This window comes from Magallana gigas, chromosome 10 (genome assembly GCF_963853765.1).
Source record: "Magallana gigas chromosome 10, xbMagGiga1.1, whole genome shotgun sequence".
Classification (NCBI taxonomy): domain Eukaryota; kingdom Metazoa; phylum Mollusca; class Bivalvia; order Ostreida; family Ostreidae; genus Magallana; species Magallana gigas.
Window position 1 is genome coordinate 26,593,845 of NC_088862.1, and position 22,026 is coordinate 26,615,870.

At 32.6% G+C, this 22,026-nt stretch overlaps 1 protein-coding gene across 1 annotated transcript; it reads right to left on the reverse strand.

The window, feature by feature from the left end:
• Nucleotides 1-3,596: 3,596 nt before the first annotated feature.
• Nucleotides 3,597-6,861, reverse strand: LOC105333102 (uncharacterized). Its single transcript, XM_011435929.4, has 5 exons — nt 6,702-6,861; nt 5,277-5,385; nt 4,535-4,651; nt 4,258-4,336; nt 3,597-3,709 (listed from the first exon to the last, which is right to left on the reverse strand). Exons 1-5 carry the CDS (start codon nt 6,800-6,802, stop codon nt 3,618-3,620), a joined length of 498 nt encoding a protein of 165 aa, XP_011434231.3. The 5' UTR covers nt 6,803-6,861; the 3' UTR covers nt 3,597-3,617.
• Between the last annotated feature and the right edge of the window lie 15,165 nt (nt 6,862-22,026).

Below are 22,026 nucleotides of genomic sequence, written 5' to 3' on the forward strand. Positions count from 1 at the left end.
GCAATGATCGCTACCTTCATAACCCGCATGAATCATCAAAGAAAGCATTTTATTGTTCATATTAACATCTTCCTTTTAACTAATTAATAACTTGATTATGAAAAGTTACTAAAATTATCTAAATTATTGCTAATGTGTACGTTAGCTTAAATCGTCCGGCCAAATCATCTGCCGTAAGACAATGAGTCTGAAATCATTATGATTATTTCATGCAGTCCGTGATTTTTCTTAGGTCGCTATAGGTTTCGACCAATCGATAAACAGGGCGTGTCAATTTCGGTCCTGTCAGTTTCCTGTAAGTTTCAGCCGCTGTAGATTTCGACCAATCGATAAATGGGGCGTATAGTTTCAGTCAAAGTGTTTCTATAGTGCTATGAATTATCTAAGTTTCCGTAAGCAATAGAGGAAATAATACTTGTTAGATGTAAATATACATGTAGCTGTTTATTAAATAAAATGCTAGTAGTTTGGGTTAATGATTAAAACATTTCACCTATATCATTATGAAGAATTCTTTATAATATACCCATCAATTTTCCTTTCTTGAAAATGTCAATTTTACACAGTGTGATCCGATTTTCTGGTTTTCCGATTCCTTATCACCACTCTCTGAAACTGATGATGAAGTACGCATTAAATAAAGTCTGTATTTTAGCACGTTTTAAAAGAGTTTGTTTCAAAATCGCTTTGTTATATAAGTATAAGTTGATTTTAAAAAGAAGGTTTTGTAATTAAAACTTTTGAGTAAACAAGGATACATGTATATGATAAATTTATCGTTATAGCAGTAACTTGATCATCTAGCTTAGCGTCTCGTTTGATCTGATGATCCGCGCCTGGAAGCTCGACGTGATCCGACCCTTTGGTTCAAATTACTGTCATAATAATATACATCTCTTCTACATGTACAGTCAATCTGCAAAACAACAACTTCTTATCTTGAAAACTGTTGAAGAAGTTTTCCAGACAATAGGGATACCCTATTTGCAATATATTGCCAAAAAATGTCTAAGTGTAACAGCTGCTGTTTTTATCATAAATTACCAGAAATCAAAATACTAGCAATATGCACATCTCTGATATATAAACAATTGATCTGCAAAAGAACAACTTCATATCTTGAAAAATGTAGGAGGAGTTATCCGTACAATAATGGTACCCTTTTTTCAATAACGAAACAATTATAGCGTAATCAAGGTGGGGGGGGGGGGGGGGGGGGGGATGCCATGGTAAATATATGTTTTAGTCGCAAATTGCAATTAAAACTCGTAAACATAAATTACATATAAATTGCTTACTTATTTATGCCAATCGAAAATTATACTAGCGTTAATGAATTAATAATCAGCAAAAATAAGTCCAAAAGATCCGGAATTTAAACTAGAATGTGAATTTTGTAATTGCCATGACCCAAGCTTCCGCGTCACATGGAGCGGATCCACAGTTTACGGTTTAGAATAATTTACAAGTTCTTCAAATGATCTTGCTGTCCATTCGATGTATTAAGAATATAAAAACGTCCTTTTTCATAGAAATTTTTTTTTGGGTTAAAACTTTTTAATTAAAAAAATTGACTGTGATTACGCAAACAAGCATTAATGCCTTTGGAATATTGTATTTTAACGAGGCCGAGTACAGAACGAGTACGCACGCTTTCGCGCAGCGTTTCATTGGTATTGTGACGTCATATTTTTGCTTTGTTGACGCCATGGCGTAATAGTTTCAACTGCAGATATTCAGCAAAATTTGTTGAAATTAGCTCGATTGATGCGTAAAATTGATATTGTATTGTGGAATAAACATAAATGTCTCGAAGTATAAGCTATATTTGGGCTCGGTTCGAATACGTGAAGAGGGTTCAGCAAGCCTAGCCCTCTGTCACGTTTTCTTTATCCGCCTAAATATATCTTAATTTCTATATTTCAAGACAGTAACCATGTATTTTATATTAATAACCCTTAATATGCGATGTTATATATTTATTTATTACTGAAATGTGTCTGAATGTTTTAATAATACCTTAAAGATTACCATTTCCGTCTTTGTCAAATAAAAAAATAGCCATTATCTGGCAAACTGGGAAATTAGGCATGCAAAAAATAAATTTGATAAGACCCCTGGATCAAACCAGGAGGTAAAAGGGTTTTTTTATTTGACCATTTGATGTCTTTAAGCAATAACTTTAATATGTAGAACAGAAAAAGAAATCCCTAGGGCAGAAGTTTTAAAAAAATGTAAAAAACGTGCAAAATTGATACATTTCAGGCAAAATCCCATAGGGTCCCATGTTAAAGATACACAAACTTTGAGATGACCCCTTGAACAAACGGTGTGGTAAATGTCTGATTTTTTTTCCTTAAAACAATAATTATATCAGTAGAAATTTATGTAAAAAATTTCATTAAAAAATCTAGGGCAGAAAAAATTAGACCTGGCCTCGTTAATTGCAAAATGTGCATGTCTGTATCGTACTAGGATTTTGCTTAATACGATAACCCGGATTCTCCACCACTATATCGTACTAGGATTTTGCTTAATACGATAACCCGGATTCTCCACCACTATATCGTACTAGGATTTTGCTTAATACGATATTTCCGTTAATTTGATCCTCGGGATCTTATTCGTCCTTGACCAGACACCTGGCGTTGTCTGTGCCACGTTATATAACCCAGAATTCTCTCTTCCTCAACCTGGGGAGTAGCCCTTTCCCTGTATAAAAAGAGGAGGCAAAAGACAGCTTCCAGTTGACTACTTCTTTTATTCAAGTTTACTAATAAAACATTCCAATCAAATTCCACAATATAATATAATGTATAATTAATAACAATAAACATTGATTACAAAAACTCTGAAAATAAGATATTATATTTACTTGAACCTTCTGAATCATTTTTGTTAACTTTTATTAAAACCGTGCAAGTATCTTACTATGATCTTACCTGTATAAAAGAGGAGGCAAAAGACAGCTTCCAGTTGACTACTGGAGAGCCGCTTTCCCCGCACCTCCTTTTTTATACGCACGGACACTACCTCCGATCTCCGGACCTTATAAGTAAATGCGATTAAGTGCATACTAATGATCTGACGCACCGTGGTCAGTAGAAGCGTTTTATTTAGATTTCTGACCCGGCATCGACAGGCTCATCACTGGATTAATAACACATTTCTCCATGAACCTAAATAAACATACGTTATCTATTTACCGCATGTCCTTTAACCAATTTCTGTATAATTTCCGTTATGATAAATGTAAAACACGAATGTTAATGCGAACTTTGTACTAGTATTGTTTCAACTTGATTTTATCAATAATTACTAAATGCATGTAATTATTTAAATGCCAAGTGTCAATTATGTAATGGCTTTTCCATCCAAGTTACATGTACTGTTTTATAAAGAGAAATTTATGATGTTTTACTACAGTAACTATCTTCATGTCGATTTCAAAAGTTAATATTAAAAAAAAAAAGATATTTTATGTCAGAAACCTTTAAGTTAACTTAAGGTGTGGTCAAGTATAATACAAAACAAAGAGCTTTTCATAATTCAAATAACTAAATAATAAGGAAAACAGACGGTACATTGTTTGTACATGGTTTACATATTCTTTATTCTTAATATTTCTCACAGTTAGCAGTTGAGTATTGAGTGCAGATCTTGTCTGAAGTGGTCTCGGTATACCCAGCTACTTGGTGTAGGGCAGAGCCTGCGAAAGTAAATACAACAAAGCTGTGAATGTTCCTTTCAGTAGATAATTTGATTACAAGTTATGTGTTTATTTTTCATTTATTACATGAAAGTGAAGGATATATTAAGTCTAGATACAATGTAATATCATTTATATACACAATTAATAAAAATATTTACTATAAAAAATATCTGGAATTTCGCAGCTTGTTTTTGTTGTAAAATTAAAACACCAAATTGATATTAAAATGTAATTTATTGCAATTCAATTTAATGACGAAATAAAAAAATACATACAACATACATGTATCATTTTTCGTTGTGAGAAAAGTATCTTTAGAATGAAATAATATTTGTTTAACGTAAAACTTTCTTCTTGCATAAAATTTAATATTTTTGCTATACTGTTTAGATATATTATACAACTCACGAAAGAAAGCAAGATTTCAGCTGATTATTTGCAAACAACTTTCAGAAAGTGATCACACAGCATGTATTCTTCTCAAGACTAAATAATCGCCAGGTGTTAACAAAACAATTTCTAGGTCAAAGAAGTAACTTTCTTACCTGTAATTAGGTTGTTGAGATTACAGTAGTTTGTGCTGGAATCCAAGTGGGCATACCAGGTTTCAGAGGTAGAATATCCCTAAGTTAATAGATACAGGTTAATGCCGCCCACAAAATGCAGTTTGTTCGTATATGTTTGCGCAATTAAGGCCTTAATTCAATTTTCAGATGTACATCAATAATATTATATAAAAGAAATAGCTAATTATCCATCTGGTCTTTGCACATGCATATACAGTCAAGTAGTTGCATTTGAATTTCTTGCTATGAAACTTACATGAACTTTGCAGTTACTGCTGTCAACAGCCGTTAAGGTGAAGGTCAGATCATCAACGTAGTGTTTGACTGGGGTTGTGTGAGTTGCTTTCAATACGTTGGCAGCCTCAGACGTGAACTGTTCAATCAAAATACAGACAACAGTGTCAGTAAGTACCGAGAAATGTTATTTTTTGCACAAATTCGGATTTTGCATTTGACCCTTTTTCCCCCAAAGCATAACATTAAAAACCTTTGACTGCAGCTAAAATCAAATTAAGTGCATTTTGAAAAAAATATGCGTTTAGAGGACTTTGATAATATTGCAGAACAAGAAGATTATTTGCACAAAAACATTACTTAAGCTTTATTGCATGATGTTTATGGAATTTTATTGGTGCACTGAATTAAATTTTGCTATCAATAACACAATCCTATTTAACATAGCCAACTCTTTTCAGTGTTAATTTAACATGTGGACAAAATGATGAGATATGCGATTTTCTGATTAATATCAAATAATCAATTGATCAACCAACCAATCAATAAAAATATCATTTAACAAATTAATTAATCAATATAATCAATTAAATCAAAGAAAAAATTCAATAAATCTACCAGTAACTTTAATTAATTATTTATCAATCAGCTGATTAACAATTCAATTAAAGAAATATAAACTAAACAATCCACCAATCAATCAATTAATTAATCGATCTGTTATAAATAACCAACCAATTAATAGGTCAGTGACGTTGACTTACGGTGTACAGACATTTCTCGCCCCCGTTGGCACAGTTATCAGCACTTGTCCACGCCGTGATCTGGGCCTTAATCTTGGTCTTGACCTCATCACAAGAAACCCCGAAGGTCCTATCAGCAAAACAGAACCACAACCTTAATACGCATGCGCAGATCTAGAGGGGGGGTCGGGGGGGTCCCGACCCCCCCTGGAAAATGAAAATTTATTAAATTTACATAGTAAAATTATCGCGAAAATATGCCTCGGACCCCCCCCTGGCAAACACAATTATCCCTCGGACCCCCCCCCCCCCCCCCTGGAAACAATTTCTGGATCCGCGCATGATACGCACTATATCAGAGGGGCCATGTCAGAAAAAAATTATGGAGTTTTGTACATGAGCTGTTCACTTATATGGTACAAATAGTACTGTTCTGAAATTCATAAACTACTTGTACTTATCTTTAGCATCAGACGTAAAACTACACCTATTAAAAGGACTGGATAGTTGTGGCCAATTTTAATGCGCACTATATTTAGAGAGACCATGTCAGAAAAAAAAAATGGACTGTTGTACATAAGCTGTTCATTTATATGGTACAAAAAGTTCTGAATTCATAAATTACATGTTCAGCTATAAAGCACCAGACAAAAATTTACAAATATTAAAAGGGTTGGATGGATGTGACTTCTTAATTAGACTATGATAATTTATTTCAATCTGTAAGCTGTATATATATTAATAATATTAGAAAATGTTCATATTTTAAAGCTATAATTAAGACGTAATAATGAATAAATTTCATTCATCATTACTATAAAATATTAAGATTTCAAGGTAGGTCTGGGTAAATTGTTGTCCATGTACGCCCAACAATTAAAAAAAATAGACATTCCTTAAGATGGATTTTACGAATTTGTTACCGGTAAGGTTTTTTTTATCGATAGCATCTTGGTTATCCCATAAAACTGTGGTTTTAACATTTCTTCCTTCATAATGATTCAAGCGACAACAAAAATATCAGTGACACTATCGTAACAAAAAAATGTGATACCATCTTAAGATGTAAAATAATCCTTGAAGCAATACGAAATATATGAACATGTTTTTGATAACTAAACTACGTAATTTTCATATAACATTGTTAATCATGCATTTCAACTAAATCTTTCAAATATGATCTAGAACACATTTTTTACAAGACATGTTTTACTGTCTTACTGTTCAAAGATTTTGTAAGCTGTTTTCTCTCAAAATTTGAATAGACAGAATATAAGTTCAATTTACTTATATAAAAAAATTAGAACAAGTCTACTAATGACGACACCTTATTTTTATTTATTCATTCTTATTTTTTTTTTAAACAAATTTAAAGAAAAATAGATCTAAAGAGAAAATACTGATCTGGTTTCAAATAAATGAATACAAAATTAAGAACTGACTTACCAATCTACTTTGCAAGATGCATGGACGGGGCCATCTCCCAGAAGAAAGGCAGAAGAGGCGCCAAACACGGCCAGAAGTGTGCAAAAGACAAGAGACTGCATTGTGGGTATCAATATACTTTGTATGTGAGCAAGGTCGACAAATTGCGAACTATATAAACCACTGACAGCAAGGCAGAGATAAGAGTCTTGGTCTATAATTTAGAACAATTCAAAAACACGCCCAGTAAACCAGAATTTTATAATATTTCGTAACCGATTACAAATTGGCATTCATTTACTCCAGTAGAGAACTTTTAGGGACCAAGAAACTATTTGAGATAAACATTTTTAAATCAAAATTACAAAAAGGTTTATATATGTGATAAATAGTATATAAGTTGTTTATAGTTGACCAAAATTAGAATGTTATACAGCTAGTAATAAGAGGAATACAGAGGTAATAATTCGTTGTTATGTGAACAAAGCTTGAGTCGTATATTTGTTTACAAATAATGTAAGGTAAAGAATTACAATATCTTTACAAAATAATTCGTGGTAAACAAGATAAACCGATTTCATCTGTTGGTAAATATATATTATTATAACAATAACTTGATCCAAAGGGTTGGATCACGTCGAGTTGCCAGGTACTGATCTCAGATCAAACGAGACGTGAAGCAACGAGACGCGATCCAGCTTTTTGGTCCAAGCTACTGTTAAATGATAAATTTATTATATACCCTTGTCAATTTAAAAGTTTAAAATGCAAAACTATCTCTTGAAAATCAACTGTATGACATTAACTTATACAACAAAGCTATTTTGAAACGAACCCTTTCAAACGCGCAAAAATACACTTTATCTAATGCGTACTACGTTATCGGTTTCAGAGAGTGGTGATACGAATCGGAAAATCACGGTGTGGTGATCCGGATAATCGGATCAGACTCTGTAAAATTGACAATATCAAGAAGTATGGAATGCCATAGCTGACTTAAGATCAATTTCATATTATATGAATTGGTAAATTTTTTATATGCAATAGTAATATCATTATATGCAGTGCTAACATCATTATATGCAGTGCTAACATCATTATATGCAGTGCTAACATCATTATATACTATTATTTCACCATTATATTCAGGGGTAAAATCTTTATATGAAGTGGTAACATTATTACGTTAAGTCGTAAGATCATTATGTGCAGTAGTTTATTCATTATATGCTATGAATAAATCTTTATATGATATGATAAACTCATTTCATACAGAGCTAAACTCATAATGAACTATTGTTCAATCGTTATGTTATATGTACACTCTTCATGTGCAGTTGCAAAATCCTTTTATGCAGTGCAACTTCTTGATATTAGGTGATAAGTTCATTATATGCAGTACTAACATCATGTTATGGTGTATTAAAACCATTATGTATGGTGGTAAAACCTCTATGTATTGTGGTGCAGCTTTACATGCAATTGTAAATCCTTTATATGATGTGATATGGAACGCCATGGCTGCCTTATGTTAGATGATTTTATTAAATGCTGTGGGTCTATTATTATATGCTGTGGTTCTATAATTATATGCTGTGGGTTCAATTATATGCTGTGGGTTCATAATTATATGCTGTGGGTCTATAATTATATGCTGTGGGTCTATTATTATATGCTGTGGGTTCATAATTATATGCTGTAGTTTTATAATTATATGCTGTGGTTCTATAATTAAATGCTGTGGTTCTATTATTATATGCTGTGGTTCTATAATTATATGCTGTGGGTCTATTATTATATGCTGTGGGTCTATTATTATATGCTGTGGGTTCAATTATATGCTGTGGGTTCATAATTATATGCTGTGGGTCTATAATTATATGCTGTGGGTCTATTATTATATGCTGTGGGTTCATAATTATATGCTGTGGGTTCATAATTATATGCTGTGGGTTCATTATTATATGCTGTGGTTTCATTATTATATGCTGTGGTTTCATAATTATATGCTGTGGTTTCATAATTATATGCTGTGGTTTCATTATTATATGCTGTGGGTTCATTATTATATGCTGTGGGTTCATAATTATATGCTGTGGGTTCAATAAAAAATGATTTAAATACTGAGTATGCAAAATTGATTTCTTGTTTTATTTACTATTATCAACTATAATAATTTAAGCTTTACTAATAATAGTTGATGTTTAAGGTTTTTTAAAGGGAGTGTGCTATTAAAAATCAACTACAAGCTTGAGAATCTATACCGTCATTTGAGAGTACGTTACTGAAAGTCCAAGTAGCTCAAAAAATTCTATGTCTCGGCATCTCTCTTAGCGCAGCCGTACGTGTTTGCTCACGAATTCTATCAGGACACATTTTTATGCGTCCGAATCGTATATTGGTTTTGTCCTGTTTGTCTGTCTGTTGTCAACTTTAACCTTCGCCATAACTTTTGAACCATAGGAGAAAGAGACTTCGTATTTGGTATGCATACTTCACTAATTAGGTGCTTTTAAATGACACCTAGAACAATGTGACCTTAACTGTGACCTATATGTTAAAAAATTGCTTTTTCGAAATTTGTTGCCGCCGGGCGCATAGTGTTTCACAAACGCATTTGATTTTAATTTGATAATTTGTTTGCCCCCTAAATGCACCGTTACTGTATTTCTTTTATGGATCCGCCATAATATTTTTATGAAGAGAGTGAGAAAATTCTGATCTTAAATTCATGTCATTTGATAAATTATGAGTAGTTCTTAAAAGGGAAAAAAGCCAAGTTAACCAAAATAAATACAAGATGTGTTTGTGAAAAACTATGTACCCCCAAATCTTCGATGACAGTGGCATAAAATACCGCAAAATCGAATCTGTGTTGGATTTCCGGGCATTGGGCGAGGCTGAATGCACATCGCTATTTCAGTTCCTCAAACAAATAACAGATAGCGTTTTCAACATTGCGTACATGTATAGAAAAGGTAACGCACCATAAAATTGTGTCCTGATAGAATTCGTGAGCAAACACGTACGGCTGCGCTAAGAGAGATGCCGAGACATAGAATTTTTCGAGCTACTTGGACTTTCAGTAACGTACTCTCAAATGACGGCATAGATTCTCAAGCTTGTACATGTACTTGATTTTTAATAGTAAACTCCCTTTAAAGAATCTTAAACATCAACGATTAATAGTAAAGCTTAAATTATTTTAGTTGATAATAGTAAATAAAACAAGAAATCAATTTTGCATACTCAGTATTTTAATCATTTTTTATTGTAGTAAAAAAAATAAAAGATTTAAAATACAAACACATTTCCTGCTTTGTCTGAAAGTATGCTATTGATAAATTGAAACAAGATGTGTTTGTGAAACACTATGCGCCCGGCGACAACAAAGTTCTGAAAAGCATATGGGTCTCAGTCAAGGTCACACGACCATTGTCCTTGGTGTCCGTTGAAAGTGCTTGTAAATGTAAACTCCAAAACGAGAAATCCGGATTCTAATAGCTAGTTTCGAATAAACCTACAGCATATATAAGTATGAACCCACAGCATATAATAATGAACCACAGCATAAAATTATGAACCCCCCAGCATATAATTATGAACCCACAGCATATAGTTATGAAACCACAGCATATAATTATGAACCCACAGCATATAATAATAAAACCACAGCATATAATAATGAACCCACAGCATATAATTATGAACCCACAGCATATAATAATAGACCCACAGCATATAATTATAGACCCACAGCATATAATTATGAACCCACAGCATATTATTGAACCCACAGCATATAATTATGAACCCACAGCATATAATAATAGACCCAGAGCGTATAATTATATAACCACAGCATATAATAATAGAACCACAGCATACAATTATAGAACCACAGCATATAATTATAAAACCACAGCATATAATAATAGACCCACAGCATATAATTATAGAACCACAGCATATAATAATAGACCCACAGCATATAATAATAGACCCACAGCATATAATAATAGACCCACAGCATATAATTATAGAACCACAGCATATAATAATAGAACCACAGCATATAATAATAGACCCACAGCATATAATTATAGAACCACAGCATATAATTATAGAACCACAGCATATAATAATAGACCCACAGCATATAATAATAGACCCACAGCATATAATTATAGACCCACAGCATATAATTATAGAACCACAGCATATAATAATGGACCCACAGCATATAATGAAATATCTAACATAAGGCAGCCATGGCCATGTGACAATTTTATAATATGCCGTTGTTGAGTCATTATATTATGAGGTCAGTTCTTTACATGATGTGATCATTTCATTATATGGAGTGGTAACTTCTTTATATGCAGTCGTAACTCTTTATGATGAGGTTGTAAACTGGTTCTCGCTGAAAAGTTTTAATGCGGAGGAGGTCCAGTTTTATTTTGATAAAGATGCCGATTTAATTGTGACGATGCACATTTCCTGGTCAACTTGTTGTTTGTTTTGAAGAGAGAGAGAGAGAGAGAGAGAGAGAGAGAGAGAGAGAGAGAGAGAGAGAGAGAGATTCTCTGTTCTTGATACATCGATGTGTGATAAATCGAATGAATTTTTAGTAGAGTACGCGTTTAATTTTAGAAGTAAAATAAATTTCAAAAAATGATTGTACTTTGTAGAAATTTAATACCCCCCTCTGCTTCTAGATCTTTGTAGAAATTTAATTATGCATTGAATCATTATTTTTTAAAAGTTACAGTCTCATAACTGCAGTGGTGTGTGCATACCAATAAATAAACGCGCGCTAGCTATGAGACTATAATTATCTTTGAAGAAATAATGGTTTAATGCTTATATTTACATTTTTTAAACTTCTTGCCTTGTCTGCAAACTGTCCCCACTTTTTCTCGCAGGAAAGAGTATTGTTCCTAAATTAATTAGCCGATTTGTATATAAAGATTATGTGATTTTTCATAGACGTATTTCTTATGCATGAATTGCCGATGGTTTGATACATCGCGAAGAAACAACTTTGTTATACAGACACCGGATGACAAACCCATACAATATTAAGTATATATACCGACACCAAGAACAGACTAGCTCAAGAATACTTTAAATATTCACATAAAAACTTGTGGGTCATTATAATCCACCATAACAAAATGCTTTTAAATATTCATGCACATACCACAGGTCTTTAAGTTCCCCCCCCCCCCCGCCCCCCCCCCCCCTCGTTATTTACTTATTCATAAATAGATGAGGCATATATATAACTTTACACATTTGATGGCTTAATTATTGATAGAAATTAAGAGGCGCTTCAATAAGGCATTTTCTTATTTGTCTACTAGTTTCTATTAGTAGCAGTCAGCGGTCATTTGTTCAAAGTTAAGTTAATAATTATTATATGTTATTTTGAAACTATGTACAAACACAGATCGAAGGAAAATGATTTCGTACCTTTTACTTTGTTGAGAAATATCTTCAATGCCGCTATCCTTCTTTACACTCGTCATGAAATTTGATTGCCTTTTATATGTATATTTGTAAATCAATATGTACATCTGTGGTCATAGTATATGTGGTTCATAGCATCGGAAATTGAACACAATTTTGTGCACAATTACATAATGCACTATCTCAATTTTGTTTTTCACTGCACAGATGGCATCATGTGTCACAAATTCAAGACCTTGATATAATCTACTGCATGCATGCTTACATTCAACCTGCGCAAAAGACTAAAAAATAAGATACCGCGCGTGTACCATTTATATTTTCGACTGGGAGGTTTGATGTATCTTAATTCTCAACTATGCAGAGTATAGAATTAACCTATTAATCGAGTATTTAAAAATTAAAGTTTTGCCGAAACATGTTCTTTTCTATAATCCGTTCTCTCCAAAAGATTTTATAATTTTATATACCTGATATATAAGCGGTGATCATGCCAATCTTTGAAACAAAATTCGGATATGCCATGAAACCAGTCACATTTTTCAGTGAAACCATTTTACAATTTGTTTAATGCATGAGGGTCTTGAACGGGGGTGGGGGTGGGTCGCGGGGTGGACCCCGCCCCAGAAAAATTAAAATTTCCATGACATTTGCCTCGGACCCACCTCCCCCCACCCCTTCGGCAAACTTCAGTATTAATCGCACCCCCCCCTCCCCCTTGAAAATTTTGTATTGATCCGCGTATAAAATGGTCCTATAAAAATGATATGAAGATATCTGCAACAGCTTTATGGAAAATAGCACAGGACGTACTGCAACACCTTCTTTGTAGGATTTAAAATACAAAAATACATGCCCGGTGAGCTTTAATTTTATACAGTGGATGAAACAACCATACAAAGAGGTTAAGACCAACCAATTTCATTATTATTTCTTAAAAATCAAATTAATTTTAAGAAAAATGAAAAATAATTTTTATTTATGTCTATGAATAAAAAACTGTCTATTCCTTTTGTGTTGGAGGCATTATTCAGCGAGGAGTAGCATCTACCTGGTACATCGAAACAAAGGTCTTTCGACTTTGATTTTAAAACGTTTGCTTCATTTTTTGTATTTTCTTTTACGCTTAAATTAAAAGCATACTCTACTAATAATACATTCGATTTTTCACACAAAATGGGTTTAATGATTGATATTATGATATCGATGTTAAAGGACAGATAAACTCTCTCTCTCTCTCTCTCTCTCTCTCTCTCTCTCTCTCTCTCTCTCTCTCTCTCTCTCTCTTCAAAACAAACAACAAGTTGACCAGGAAATGTGCATCGTCACAATGAACGCGACATCTTTTTCAAAATAAAACTAGACCTCCTCCCCATTAAAACTTTTCAGCGAGAACCAGTTTACAACCTCATCATAAAGAGGTACGACTGCATATAAAGAAGTTACCACTCCATATAATGAAATGATCACATCATGTAAAGAACTGACCTCATATTATAATAACTCAACAACGGCATATTATAAAATTGTCACATCATATAAAGGATTTACAGTTGCATGTAAAGCTTTCACCACAATACATAAAGGTTTTACCACCATACATAATGGTTTTAATACACCATAACATGATGTTAATACTGCACATAATGAATTTTTCACCTAATATCAAGAAGTTGCACTGCATAAAAGGATTTTGCAACTGCACATGAAGAGTGTACCATATAACATAACGATTGAACAATAGTTCATTATGAGTTTAGCTCTGTATGAAATGAGTTTATCATATCATATAAAGATTTATTCATAGCATATAATGAATAAACGACTGCACATAATGATCTTACGACATAACGTAATGATGTTACAACTTCATATAAAGATTTTACCCCTGAATATAATGGTGAAATAATAGTATATAATGATGTTAGCACTGCATATAATGATGTTAGCACTGCATATAATGATGTTAGCACTGCATATAATGATATTACCATTGCATGTAATGATGTTACCACTGCATGTAATGATGTTACCACTGCATATAATGATATTACTATTGCATATAAATGAAATACCAGTTCATTTAATATGAAATTAACCTTAAGGCAGCTATGGCGTTCCATAAAGAAGGGTAAATTGACGGGTATATAATCAATAACCATATAAACTATTCTTAACATTAAAAACGGATATGTCGGGAGTTCGAATCACACTGGGGGTTTAAAAATGTTTATCTTTCCAAAAATTTTGATAACTTTTTTTTTGTTAAATATTGAGAGATTTGAAAATTCTAAACCGGTGAAAGTATTTCATTTAAAATAGTTTCTATATTCCACATTCATATCGACAGATGTCCCATACCACCTTAATAAGTAAGTCATTCATGTAGATATATTTATCATGTTGAGATACATAATTAAATCCTATAAATTAATTTATTTTACTTATTTTTTCATTAAAGCGAATATAAATTAACTTATATAGGCGTATGATGAAATATGGTATACAAGTATTTATTATCCCAACACAATATTTAGGAAATTTTCTTCAACTCAAAAATTCAAGGTGTTTGGGACTTAGGAACGATAACTCTTAACTGAGGGACTTTCATACCAAATAGTTTTTTTGTGTGTATTAATTTGTAATGATTTTCATTTATTTTTATGTCACATTTATTAAAATACATTTTCTCATAACACCAAGCACCTTTTTCAGATGATCTGTCAACAGAGAAAGAAAATATGAAAATTATATGTTTTTGGAGAAATGTACTAAAAAATTGCAATCATAAAATTTTGTGAATGTTATGAATGCTATATTTTTTATGGGTCTGAAGGAAATATCATTTGACAAACAATTTTCTTTCAATTTGGTCATAGCTAACTTTTTAAAAATTATTTTAGTAAAACACTAAAAACATTTATTAAAATTCTTTAAAGATACCCAATAGTATCACTTCATGTATCGTCATTTTAATATTTGAATAAGTATATCTTTCGTGGTCTTCTATTGAAAATTGGAATAAACTGTGGGTGTTTAGAGCCACCTTATTTAATTAAGTTACATACAACAATATAAACTTAGCATAAGAAGTTTAAAACCCTATTAAGTGGACAATTTTGATCTTGTTTTCAAATGTTCAAGCGTAGATCATTACACAGAATACGTGTCAAACTAACAAAAGATTTCGATATTAAAGACATATCCGTATCTATAATAATATTTATTTTTCTTTTACGATGACGAACTTCTCCCTCTAGGTTCATTAGATTGGATGACGAAGAAATTGAACAATATTATATCAAAATGATGTAATTCATTCACAGTTTGAATAATATCAAGGAAAAATGGAGCCAAGGGATTGATGATTCAATAGAGAAAAATAACTATCAACATGATCTTCTATTCAATCAATACCCGGTATAGGTTTGGAAGGTGGCAAAATATATTTTTTTTAAATGTCAACGTTGTTTCAAACTTGGCCACTCAGATGTTTCTTACAGATGATAGTGGATTTTTTTAAGTCGATGGGTACAAAAATAAGAATTTCAAACTCATTTTCGAAACAGATGATAAATCGGGAACTTCATTCGGTTACATGTAGGTTTAAGTAATACAGGTAAACTTGGTATAGACACTTATAACGACCAGGCCGTTCTGATAAAGAAAACAAAAGTATGTTCTAAAGTGTTTCCAACAATACAAAATTGATATACAACAATGGATTTAAGGTTAAGATACACCTGGAAACGTAGTTATACTAATTTCTGAGGATTCGTAGTTTGGGGATGCAGAAAATGCATTTACTGTTAATGTACACCATCACGTAAGCTAAACGAAACAGCGAAATCGTCTCTTATTTGAATTTTAGTCTGACATCATCAAGATTATTTCAGCAGGCCGGGATTTTTCTTAGGTCGATGAAGGATTTGACCACTCGGTAAACGGGCATCTGGATTTTGCCATGTCAGTTTCTACAAAGCTATGAATGACAATAAATTTCTGTAAGAAATAGGGGGAATCAATCTTGACGAATGTACATGTAAAAAGGTAGAACAATTTTAAGAAGAGCTTGGACTTGTGGTGTGGTTGTGTCAAACAGTAATGTGACGTAGATCTGTGTATTTCATTGCTGGACTCTCATCCATGGCTATATGTAATCAAAAAGATTTGTCTGGCTTTTGAGCTAGAACCATTTATACAAGACCTTGGACTTTCGGTAGGTCATTTAGATCTTTTTCTTGCGTCAAAACAAGTTTAAAAAAGACGCTGTCTGCAAGTGAAACATACAAAGACAGCATAGTCTCAGCTCAAAAGCCAGAAAAATCTTGTTTTCATGGCTGAGTGGCCAGCAATGAAATAGATAGGCCTGTGTCACATTGCAGTTTGATACAACCACCCAAAGTCCAAGCCCCTGTTAAAATGGTGTTTAGACTACGCAATCGATGCACTATTCGCTTGAAACCAGCGTCATTTTTTACTTTTTTGACGCAAGAATTAGTTACGTCCTACCAAAAGTCAAGGTCTTACTAAAATGGCTTTAAACGCAGAAATGAAAAGACGACGCAATCACATATAACGCGTCAATCATTTGCATCTAACTATAAGTGGGTGTATTCTATAAAAAAAAAAAGACGTTTCGGCCCAAGACATGTAAAATATTTTAAAAAGGCATGGTCAAATTATAATTCTATGTTTTTAATAGTTACTGTGCTTTAGCAATGCATTCATTTGATAAGATATCAAATGAAATCTGAGAGTCATAGAGTTATAAGCAAGATACAGGGCTCAAAATACTTTGGTAAGTAAACAAGACCCGTGTCCTGTGTTTGTTTACATAGGTTCAATATACCAGTTACAATCTTTTTCAAGCTGATTTGCCTGTCTTCTTATTCATTTTAAGCATAAAGAAATATTTTCTAACGTTGAACCTGTTCATTTTAGGTCAAAAATAGGAAATTTCACTTCAACAATTAAAATGTAAACAAAAATTTTGTTAACACGGCAAAAAATTGTAAGCTCTGTAACTCGCTGATAACTCTACGAATGTGTCTCAAATTTTGGTTTCCTATCAAAAATGCCTCACTGAAGCAATGTAAACATATGCCTCTTTAGGTAGACTTCATTTATTATGTGTTGACCATACAACCTCCTTGAACATCAAAACTGGATGCGTACATGTTGTACCATGCATTGTGTCCAGACATTTTTCCTACATGTTAGGAAGAGGGTAGGTCGAATGGATAATTTTTGACATTATAGGGAATGGGGTTAGAGGTCTTTTTTTGGCAAATTCACGATGTGAATTGATTGTTTCAAATTTTTCAGGGAGTGGGGTCAAAACCCCCCTCCTAACCCCCCCCTCCGATCCGCGCATGCGTACGCTATTAAAAGGGGCGCACAACTAAGCTGGTTTTGCAGTGTATTTCTTCAAAATACGTGTATTACAGGAGGCATATATATGTACATGAAGGGCACCCGTTGCATGTCGGGTATTTTATTTCCCTCATGTTTGCCCTTTTTATTGTAATACATGTAAGACTGATTGATAATTTGGGGAGTAAAACATGTTCCTTAAATCGCTTCCAACAAAAATGATAACCCCCTACAAAAGTTTTAACTGATCATTAAAAATTACACTGTCAAGTACATGTAACTGTTATATAATGAAGACGTACATTTGCACATTTCATACAACTCCAATCATATTGTAACGTGCTATCTACAGGGTTATTTTTAAGAAATATGATATGTTATCAAATACCAGTACATGTATTCATTTCCTTTACTCTACCTGCAGTGGATATTAATGATTTAACCTGAGAATAAACGATTAGTTTTACAAAAATTCTTGCTATATTTGGCGACGTGGGCGGGTAACCGGCACCCTGTTTCTATAACAGGTAGAGCTCATATTGTGTCGTGAAGTAACACGTTATAATTACATTTTTACAGCTATTATGTGTAAACAATGTGAAAGAACTTCGTAACTTGGGGAAGTTCTTGCGTCATGCCTTCAAACTACGTAATGATTGATATACTATTCAACAACTGTTGTAATTAAATCTACATGTTGTACATTCTTCTATGATATTATTACTCTACTACATATTCATTGTTGCTATTACCAGATTGTTCCTAAATCCTAGCAATGTGCTGCACTTATTGTGTAAAAAAATATTTCATATGCAATAAGATGTATGTCTTACGATATGAAGAAAGTGGAAGTTGAAAGCTGAGTCTCACGCGTTTAATCACTGGTAAATCATCCAGCAGAAACGGGAATGTAATTGTGAATCATGTCAGTTTATATCTAATGCTCCTTTCACACCTAGTTGTATTGTTTGGTCTATGCAATGAAGACTTGTAAGATTTTGAGATTCCAAGAATGCAGCATCCACATACATGTATCTAGTATTATCATATAAATTATAAAAACAACGAATTACCTATCAAAACGGCGACAGAAAGAATATTTACATAGTACCAAATAGCGATTTCATAATCAGTCACGCATGTTTAAAAAAAACAATGGACAGTAAGGAAAATTTCGAGGTTGTTATACAGTGATTAGCACCTTTAACTTCGGTATACATCCCTTTAATTAATTCTTGCTGAAACGCCTGATGATTTACAAAATGCTCTGAACGAGTTTCATTTATACTGTGAGCAATGGAAGTTAACGGTTAATATAAATAAGACAAAAATATTGGTATTTTCTAAAGGTCCAATGTTAAAAAGGGAATTTTTCTTTAGAAATGAAATAATTGAAAATGTGAAAGAGTTTAAATACCTTGGAATTGTTTTTTCACGTTCAGGGTCTTTCAGAAAAGCAAAAACACATCTATGTGAACAGGCACAGAAGGCTATGTATGGGGTCATCAGGAAAATAAGGCAATTTAATTTACCTGTCGATTGTCAGTTAGACCTTTTTGATAAAGTAGTAACGCCGGTATTATTATACTGATGTGAAGTATGGGGCTTTGAAAACATAGAAATTATAGAACGTATTCATTTGAAATTTTTGAAACATATACTGAATTTAAAAAGCTGTACCCCATCATACATGGTTTATGGAGAAACCGGAAGGTTTCCGTTATCTGTTAATATATATACTAGAATGGTTTCATACTGGGCAAAATTGTTCACCGGACCAGAAAATAAAATTGTTCATATACTTTACAAATACTTATTGAGTCAATGTAATAATGACTTTTCTAAAAATCCATGGATTGATTGTATACATTCTATTTTTGATAAGTGTGGTTTTTCAAACATTTGGAATGTACAATGTACTGTAAATGTTAATTGGATTACAAATGCTGTCAAGCAAAGGCTTAAAGACCAGTTTGTGCAGAAATGGTCGGCTGATATTGCAAATTCTTCAAAAGGTCATATATATAAAACTTTCAAATTTACTTTTGGATATGAAAAATATTTGAGTATTCTACCATCAAAACTTCGAAAAATACTTGTTAAATTCCGTACGTCGAATCAACGACTTCCTGTAGAAACTGGTAAATGGTTAGGCATTCCTCTAAATGAAAGATGTTGCACATTATGTAATAACAATCAAATAGCTGATGAAATGCACTTTATATTAGAATGTAATGCTCTTTCATGTATTAGACAAAAATACTTGGAACCTTGATTTTGTGAAAGACCAAACACTTTTAAATTTTGTGAATTATTGTCTACTTTAAAACTTAAAAAACTTTGTTTATTTATAAATGAAATTTTTGAATCAGTCTGTCCTCCTTGAACATTTGTACTTTTTTCTCATATTTTTTTCTCTAATTTGTACTGTACATGTACCTCTGACTCTATACCTACATTTGTAAATATTTATTTATATATGTACCGTCATGTTGACGGGTTGAGTGAAATAAATTGAATTGAATTAAGCTAGGAGGAAACCAATTATCCCCAAATTAAAGTTCTTACTGATGTTTGAAAATGTTAAAAAGGAACGCTCATAGTTCTTGGTGTTGAATTTTTATAAAACTGTGTCCGATTTTTTTTTAATCCGATAAACCAATTACAAAATTTGTAACCGGTTACCACCGTTCCGACCTATTAATCGGTTAGCAATTGCAATCCCTAGTATTAAGTATAGACATACATATATTCATATTATATACAATTAAATGTTCATGTCTGTCCTACCTCTTTCAGTCATCCAACTTTTTCTCTCTTGTATATGTTTATTGAATGTACAATCATCATGTTGCCCCTTTAGGGCCATTAATTGGTCACTAAACTTAAAGAAAATTGTAACAGACGAACACTCAGACAACATATATCCTTTTAGACCATTGGACCATTCTGTTAATCAAAGGGCTGAACAGGCCTCTTAGAGTATCCACTGCGGCCTCAACAGATTACAAGTAATTCTTTTTTAGCTCACCTGAACCGAACGATCAAGTGAGTTTTTCTGACCACCTGTCTGACTATCTGTAAACTTTTCACATTCATCACTTCTTTTCTAGAACAAATGGTCCACATTTAACCAAAACTTAGTAAACATCAGTCTAATGGGAAGGGGATTCTAAGCTCAATACTTGTAATCAAAGGTTGTTTTAAAAACACAAAATAACAATGTAAGAAACAAATATTGATAATGACATCAACGTTTTGTTTATTTGAGGAAGATATCTACGACATAGATAGATTTATATTGATATTGAGGAAATTCAGACTTTTTTCTCTTAAAAACTTTCTGTAGCTATATAATTGCAAAAATTAAGTTTCTACGTAATTTTTTTTCATATCATTTTACATATTCCATAATTGCTGTATTATGATTAATCTTGTGTATAATCTAATCACTGTCTGGCACACGATTCATAAATCTGTAAAATACATAAAATCAATTTCAGACAGAATATCTCAAAAATTAAATCATTGACATTATATACGTACAAAAGTAGGTCTAAACTGTACAATAAGTAGTTTTGTTACTATGGGTGGAGTTTATTTTCGCTCCTGAGTAAACGTAATCCTAAAAGGGAAATAATTGCGAAAGAGTGAAAATAGGGTATATGTCTATAAAAATCTTCAAGAACCACTTCATCAGAAATGACATTGTATACAATAATGCTTGAATGTAAAGTTAAGATTCTAAAATGTTAAAATCGTGACCCCGGGATCAATACTGGGACCCAAGAGGGGTTTAAGTTTAACATTAAAATATAAATGGAACATCTTCTTCTTAAGAACTGCAATGCTACTGTTTGTGAAAATACCATGCGAGCATCCACAGACAATGTAAATTCTAATTTGTTATAATTGTAACTTCTGGACCAATACTGGGGCCTAAGAGGGATTCATAGATAAACATAGAAATATTTAGGGAACAAAGTAAAAAAAGCCTCCTTCTCAAGAACTACTATGCTACAATTTGTGAAATTGTTATGCAAATACAAAAAAAGATATGTTTGATAATTTTCTCAAGAACTACAACGCTTTTGTAAACAGGCGGTAAAAAGGTCAAATTTCAACCGGGACTCAAACTCAGGACCTCTGCATGGAGTACCGTGCATGCGTTTTAACCACTAAGCTTTTCAGACCAGGTATATTGACTGACAGTCACACATCTGTTAACCCGATGTTTATACAATTTGTGAGATTACTATGCAAGCATTATTAGTTAGTGTAGATTCTAAATTGTTAAAATGAGACCCCGGACAAATACTTGGGCCCCGAGAAGGGTTTAAAGTTTAACATATAAAAATTGGAAAAATGTTTTATAAACTGAAATAGAATGCCACAACGAACTGTTGATCAGGTGAGCGTTGTGGTCCATGGGTCTCTTGTCTATAAGATGGGGCCCAATTTTTCACTATTACAAGAATATAGGACAAAGAGTAGTTGA